The 8,104-nt window shown below is 43.8% G+C and overlaps 1 protein-coding gene across 1 annotated transcript; it reads right to left on the reverse strand.

Moving 5' to 3' along the window:
- Positions 1–6,715: 6,715 nt before the first annotated feature.
- On the reverse strand, positions 6,716–7,747 carry LOC119333336 (NADH-ubiquinone oxidoreductase chain 6-like). Its single transcript, XM_037606266.1, has one exon. The coding sequence runs from the start codon at positions 7,745–7,747 to the stop codon at positions 6,716–6,718; it is 1,032 nt and encodes a 343-aa protein (XP_037462163.1).
- Positions 7,748–8,104: the final 357 nt, after the last annotated feature.

The raw sequence follows: 8,104 nt of genomic DNA on the forward strand, positions 1-8,104 counted from the left end.
TTCTCAATGCCCGGGCATCCATCCAATGCATGATTTTCGATAGCATCGAACATGAGCGGACACCCACACAATCTCGATTTGACACAGCAACACTTTCCACCTCTCTTCCTTCCCTTGGATTAAATAGGAAATCCTCACTTTTCCAAGACAGAAGAGAAGCAAGCAACGGATTGAGCAACTATCGCGAAAGCCGTTGCGCGTTAACACATCCGTTTTCTTGCTTGATTTTATATGATTTTTTGAGCAACTAGCGCGAAAGCTGTTGCGCGTTAGCGCATCCGTTTTCTTGCTTGATTTTTATACAATTTTCTAAAGTGATCTGTCCAACTAAGTGGAAAAGGACACTAGAGTGTGGCTACACGTGGTATAGGGCTGCTCGTCCTGCCTGGTGTTGAGAAATGACATCCAATCTTTCGGTACCTATCATATATTCTAGGTGGATAAACTGATTTTTGATCAGCATCAATGGGAGATCTGATGTTTTAGAATGACCTTCCCCCGATCAGAGAAGGGGCTTGGTCTGGAACGGATTGAGACGGAAAGCGGTAATCAATCTCCGCGTGGTGGAACACTTGTTGGAGAAGGGTAAGCGCCTCCATGTCGTAGGGGTGGGTAGGCCAATAGAAGACTAGGGAACATAGCCTAGCCACTCAGTTCTGCCCCGAGCCATGTCTATTTAGTGTCAGCGAACACATACCACTATCTATATATAGGTTTTTCTTTTTCGTAGAGGTGGTCGCTTAGGTCCTTGGACCCTTCCTTCATGAAGCTTGAGGAAGCACTCACTTTTCTATCCACGTCATTCTTGGTTCTGCACTTAGTCTTGAACCTGTGTTGGTTTGGGATGTCAATCTCATTCATCAGTGGTGTGTGCCGCGTACTATGATTGCTTTCTTCCTGCTGTCAAATCCCAGTCTATCTTTCACTGAGCTTCCTTCGCTTGGAATTCAAAGTCCAAAAAAAGAAAGAAAGCATACTTTGAGGTATGAATGATCAAATGTCTACGGGTGTCATTGAATATCATGGGGTATGAACTTCTAAGGTCATGGCGTAGGGTATTGGATAGGCTGGTCCGCTGGTCGAAGTCATTGCAGGGTGTGCTACGGACAGCTATTGTTCCTGGGCATTTCCTTTCTCTCATCATCACGCCAACATACACAAGGCTTGCCTTCACAGGGCCCCACCTTGACTTGCCATCATGGCTACACTCTTTTCATAAAAGCAACTCTTCTTAAGAAGACCCCTTGGTCCGCACAATGAAGTTCCTCCATAGAGAACCCAACTGCATAGCACCATCGCAAAGGTTTATTCGTAACTCGATTAGTCTCACTCAAGAGAACTCATCTACACGGAGGGTCTTTTAAGTGCCAGTTGTACCCGCACAGAAGTTTTGCGCCCTCAACTACACGAGGATGCCCCCTGCAGTAGCATCACAACTTTTCTCACCATGGACAACTCGCTAGTCTTCTTGCATCAGCCACACCTAATTACAAATGACCTTGGCCTCTCCATGCTCGTCATTTACATTTAAACTGCACACCCCCTTGTTGAGGTCTTACTCCAAAGGTACGGCCTCTAGCACGTGACCATTCCTCACTCAAGTCATCGACACCCTCATCGATGTACGTGTTGAAAGAAGAAATTCCACTATCTCTCAAACGAAATGAGGTTTTTGAACTCCTATATAACAGAGTTTCATTGATGCCAAAGGGGGTTTGCCTTAAACGATTGGAACCAGAATAAAAAAGAATGAAAGAGTCAATCTATCTTAGTCAAGGCGCTCGCTCTGCCACAAAGGGAGGCACTAGCAAAATATAAATAGAAAAGAGATGTTTCCAATTAAACCATAGATGTCCACTTCATACTTATAGTATTCTATTTCGGCTTGCTTGGGTTCATTCAAGGCATTTTTGAATCCCACCTACTCTAGTTGGAGCAAAAGTCCCTGTGGATAGAATAAAAACCGTTTTTATCTAGGAAGAGCGCCTTTGGAAACCCACTGCTGAAGCCGAATAGGCAGTTAAAGCTAGAATGATGGGGGGCAATCCTGCAGTATGGCTTTAGTGCGTAGATTCTCAGGCAGGCTCATCGACTAGTGGAGGAGGGACACTTTACTTATTATCAGAACAGAAAAGAGATGTATGTATACTTTTGGAAGGGGGATCAAACTAGTTATGTTGACAGTCATGAACTCCTATAGAAGCAGATGTTCGAGGTCTGGTCCAAAGATACCATGCTTGCTTAAGCCAATCCATAGGTTCAAGCGAAAGAACACTTATTCACAGCAATATCTAGACCTGATGAAGATGACTGCTAGTCAAATACCTAAATCCTTTGGAATTCATTAGTAAACTCTTTTCAGAGTCATTAAAAACGACAACACCACGTAGGGCAGCGTCCACGCGAACTAGCCTCTTCCTTAGCAAGTTAGTGGGAGAACGCCATCGGTCAAGAGAAATGGAATCCGTTGTTAAGTGGGTACCGGACCCGGTAGAATTGGCATCACTTCCTTCACTCCACAGAGGACTCGGGATAAGATCGTTCCCAAGCAGAAGGAAAAGCTTTCGAACTAGGAGTCATAACGAACTCATGAAGCTATCCTTCTTCTATTGCTACTTTCAGAGAGAGAGAATAGGTCGTACGAAAGGGGACCCACCTTGAGAAGGGTGTCCCATTGCGGAGTAGTTAAACGAGTATTTTGGTATACCACTTGTGCACCTAAACCTATGCTTAAGCTTACTAGAACTTCAACCTCAAGTTCATTAACATCAATGCGTCTCATCTTCTTGAACCTATTCTATGGATAAATGGGCACCATCTTTCTCCTAAGGGCAACTATCCATCCCTTTTTCTTTCAAGAATGCGGGTATCGTAGTAGCAAAGCAAGTGAAATATGCCAAAGGGAACCGCTCGGATATAGACGGTAAGGAAAAACGTCGGCTAAAGAACAGAACTATTCTATTGTATTGATGGCCCCGAAAGAAAGTGGATCTGTGAGTGGAGGCCATCCATCCCTTTCTGATGAAACCTTTGTTGTCCTAGCTTGAATTGAAGGTTTGGCTAAGGATGGGGATCCGGTGTCTTCATCTATACCATCAAAGAAGAAGGCTTGCCAAGAATGGACGAAGGTATGATTCTAGGAAATCTAGATTTGAAAGAAGGAAGCACCCGAGGAGCAATCAAACGGACATTTCTATGAGTGAACTCGCTAAAGCTGAAGATCCACCATCCAATTTAGGCATTAGGCAGAACTCTCTCAATCCAGGAACTAGCTCCTATCTCGATGATTCCATTTCTCTTTTTCAGAGTTAGCTTCTTTCCTATGGTAAAGAGTACTCTTGTTTCCTAGTCGAGGGATAATCAAGTCATTTCGAAAGGGGATTTATCCGTTCCCCTAGCCATCAAGCAACTGCGAGAAACACCGCGCCCGTGCCCCCGTCACTCGTTGGAGCAGCCGTGCGTGGCGTACCAATTTTTTATCTGGTGGATCTTGTCTGTTCTTTCGAAAGTGTTTCTACAAACGAGTGAGGTAAACCCATCTCGGTCGAATAATTCGTATCTTTAGACCATTCAGAGCTGTTTGCATTAAGTGTTGGGATTTAGTTTGTTGTCATTACCCTCAACTTCATTGCTGTCCACCTCTTGCCGTGTTATTGGCTAGAGAAAGACAACCGATTGTACTACTACAGTGTTGAGTACCCCAGTTGCTCCGCGGGTGATTATGCCCTAAATTCTTAGGAGTGGTGGAACGGATTGCTCCTATCTAGGGTTTCCTAGCTTGCTTTCCTAGATTTAGCTTTATCTATCTTTCCGAGATGACCAACTGCTCTTTCTTGCCAATCTACTTTAGATTTATTAATACTTTCATTGCGGGACCTATCCCCGAACAACCATTTCTTTTCTTCCACGGTTTCTTTAGTTTCTTCTTGATTTGATTGAAGTTTAGGGAATTGGATGGACTGGTGTCTTTGGATATTATCCGTCCTACTTATGATCTTCCAATTGAACACACTAGTATTTTATGGATTCTTTCCCCGGTAGTGTAGTCGTCTCCAAAAGGGATGATACATATTTATCTGTCCTAGGATGCGCCGTTCGTGATAAGCTTATCCGCTTCCTTTCGCCGGTAGTGTGAATCTTCTCGAAAGCGCACAGCATAGTCCAGTCAGTGTAGCTAGGGCATCATGAACAGATTCCTCAAGAGGAAGGTAGGGCCATATCTATCCAAGAAGAAAGACTTGGTAAACAATTATGCTACTTGACCAATGGATACATTATAGATCTCATGGCTGGCTACTATTCAATCCTGGCATTGGGGATCAGGAACGGGGTAAAGTACGGACTGTGGCTAAGGATAGGGATCCGGTTGTGCCGTGTCAGCCCCGGGAATCGGCGAACTACGCTACACAGTCAGATACCTAAGCGAACGGATAAGGGAAAGCCTGCTATATTATATATAGTAATCACCTGCCAAAAGGAAAGCCCGACCGATAATAATAATAGGTCTATGCGCCGAACAAGCAACGGTATATTAGAGATAGTAAGGAGTTGTATACACGGGGGTATGCATTCATGTCACGCTTTCTGTGTGATAAGAGGTTGCTAGCTAGCAAGTATAGAAACAGGAGATATGCGTAGTTAATAGAAGCAAGGGAATATGCGTGAGTTGATTTGAGAGTTTTTTTTAGTTGCCACCGAAAAAGCAATTTCATCTCAAGGGAAAATGCATTGCATTTTCAAGGGATTGCCAAGCTAGGCTAGGGATCGTCCGCGGGTATCAGGAATATCGTATTTATCTCTTCTAATCTAGATCCCACTTCCCTCCACTTCTTGCCTCACGCCCGTCCTGACTCCACATTAACGACTGTCCTTCCACCCAATTCCCCGCAGCCTTGCATCACATCTCCAACCCTTGCCTCCACGCGATCTTCCACAATCGTAGCCCCCACCTCTGAAGCTTGCCCCCGACGAACCTGTCTGCACCTGAGGGCCCGCGCTTACATCATTGGCATCACATGATTAAACATCAGCACGCGCACTTCCCTCCGTTTTCGATGCCGACAGGGGGCTGCTAGGGGGTGTAAAGTTTCGTTTCGGTTGTGTCAGACGACATGCAGGGGGCAATGGCTGCCAACGGAATCTATAATAATTCGATACTAGGTCAACTGTACCATCAGACTTGTAAGAACATGTAAAATGTACCACACGAGGTTGTACCAGCTGTGTGCAGTCCTCCGACATGGGTTAAGTGTCCTGCATAGATCTTCCCCTCTCTCCCAAAGAAGAGATGTTCGCTTCATAGCCTTCTCTTCCGAGATAAACCCTACAAAGGATCCTAATCGTGCTAGCCTTTCATGGACTCTTCTTGGATTTCCTTTCAGCTGCGCCCAGCACCTCTCTAGTTTCTCTATGAGATGGAGATGGCTCATTCTCTAGTTTTCCTATGAGATATAAGTAAGTTTCTATCGTACTTTGAAGTTCAGGAAGGAGTTATTAATTAAGACGAAGAAGAACTGGGTTGGGATATGCCTTTCCCATAACAATAGAAAGAATCCAATCCAATATACACTACACTATCACTATAGAGTTTTCCCCTACCTATGAAAAGTGAGATGAGAGCTTTGTGCTAATAATTTATTATAAAGGTGTACCTATCGACCCCAGGTAATTAATGCCCTATCCTTCTACTTAAAAAACGTTACGTTAGACTTGACCAACTGTTAATACCAATCCGGCAGCAATAACTACTACTAATGCATATTCATATCCCACTAGTCGACTTAGCAGACTCTGACCTAGCCAGTCTATTTGTTGACAACAGACCAGTACTATCCATCAATGACACAAAGACCATAGACGACCTCTATTTCGTGGAAGAACTCCTTCTCATATGATGCAGGGCAATAAGACCAACTGCCCGCCCTACCTAGTGAGAAGAAAGCTTATAAATATAAGCATAAACGAATTCCTAGCCGAGCCCTATACTTACCTGCTTGTACGGTCAATGCCCTAGTAGACATCAACTTGTTCATAAACTCCAGCCTTATCTATGCTGCTTTACCCAACCCAGGTGACCTACTTTCTCAGATGAGAGATTCGGCGGAATAGTAGGAAGTCCCTGTGGAGAACTAGAAGACAAAACGAATATAGCGGAACAAGCAATGAATGACCTAGCCTAGGTAGTCCTATGTTTGACCAATGCTGCCTTGTATGTCTTGATCCAAGATTTATCAGCAAAAAAAGACATGGGATTATTGATCAATTCACCATCCTCTTCATCTGAGTGTGCTTCCACTTTATTGTTTGTGGCATGTGCATTATGCAACAAGTAGATTCCTGATAAATGAACCTTCTCCACCCCTTTCCTATCCAACGCGGAGCGGCAGAACTACTCGTCTGCAAAGTGGGAAAGCTCCCTCCCTCCTACCTAGGTGTACCTCTTCATTGGAGCAAACCATCCAGCAACTTCTTACATTTAGAATTCCCTTCTAAGCTGGCTATAACCATCCTTATTGACCAGAAAGGAATTGAGAAATGGGATGCTATAACTAGACCATAGACAGCGTTTCCACATTCACTTTTGAACTTAGGGAAACAGTGAAAGAAGCCCTCATACCCACTCCTCTTTCCCCACCAAACCAACAAGTAGTAGGTTGGTGGGCCTCGGTATCTCTATTTGCTAAGATGGATACCTACACCACTCAATAGTTCCAATTCATTTTTTATCCCATAGGAAAGAAAATGCTTCAAGCAATTTTGTCCTTTCCTCCTCCGTCATACGACGGTCTTCACAACCTTCCACCGGAGGCTTTTCTCTATTTTCCTCCTCTTTAGCCATTGCTTCTTGAATCATATCTTTGATCTTCTTTAGGGGCAATTTAAATATGTTCGCATCCCGCGGGAAGCGGAAAGCCAGAAAGAGAATTTCCTCCATTTTAAGAATCGAAAGGAGTTTATCCAGATTTTGTACCAAACCCGGGAAAAACCCTAAATGTTGTCTTAAAAAATCTATATAAGCAGGGTTATAGGAATCCTGAGATTCCCCTCCCTCCGCTTTGGAGGAGAAGCTTCTTCTATGGCTATGGCCAAAAGGAGAAATATTCCTGTTCATTATATTCCTCCTAGAATCCAAGGCATTTCGTCGGAATACATCCTGTCTTTTCACCCTTGTAGTCCTATGCATAGTAAGTACTATAGCCCCAATCATAGCTACTAATAAAATCAGACTAGAAACCAAAAACCAGACGGAATAGTAGGTATAAAGCAAATTGCCCAATGTTTCCAAATTAGTCCAACTTCGTACCTTTCCGGCATAAACCGTATATCTCAGAGAGGTCGTATTTCTGTGGGTTGGTAGTAATGGAATGGTTTCATTATCTAAAATGAAGAACATTTCCCACCAAAAGATCAGTCCAATAATACCAGTCACTGGTAAATAGCGCAATACTTCTTCGTGAATCTCCGCTATTTGAATATTGAACATCATAACCACGAATAGGAATGAAATGACAATAGCTCCTATATGAACTACTGGGGAGATCATAGTGGAGAAGTCAAGACCTAAAAAAATAAGTAAACCAGAAGTGTCGCAAAAGACTAGGATGGGAAACAAAACAGAATGTACCGGATTTTTAGCACGTACAACCATCAAACCAGAGACCAAAGCAGGGCTCGACAAAACAGAAAGTATGATGGTATGTCGTCCTCCCTTGAAATGGAACTTGAATGCTGGAGCAAGAAGATGCATTCAAGTCGATCTATTACAGCCAGCGCGGTTGTTCGTATTTCATTTGCTTCTTCCAAGCCGACGCTCTTCTTATAAAAGAAAGCACTCACTGAATTACTTACTGAATCTCGTCTTTCTCTCAACGCCGAGAATTTTTTACGTGTCTGGGTCGATCAGAGGTTCGGCTTGCTTCTCCCCCACCCTCGCCTATGAAATGGATAACCCTTGCTGCCATAGCAGCGGGATTTTAAGGGCTTCTGTTGAAGCGGAATAGGAGGAAGCCATGCATTCTTTCAAGAATCTCCAACCCCCCCCCCCCCTTTACCTTCTCTTTCTATTCTATAAAAAGGCGAACATCTAATCTAGGCCCGGTCGCCT

The sequence above is a fragment of the Triticum dicoccoides genome, chromosome 7A (assembly GCF_002162155.2).
Source record: "Triticum dicoccoides isolate Atlit2015 ecotype Zavitan chromosome 7A, WEW_v2.0, whole genome shotgun sequence".
Classification (NCBI taxonomy): domain Eukaryota; kingdom Viridiplantae; phylum Streptophyta; class Magnoliopsida; order Poales; family Poaceae; genus Triticum; species Triticum dicoccoides.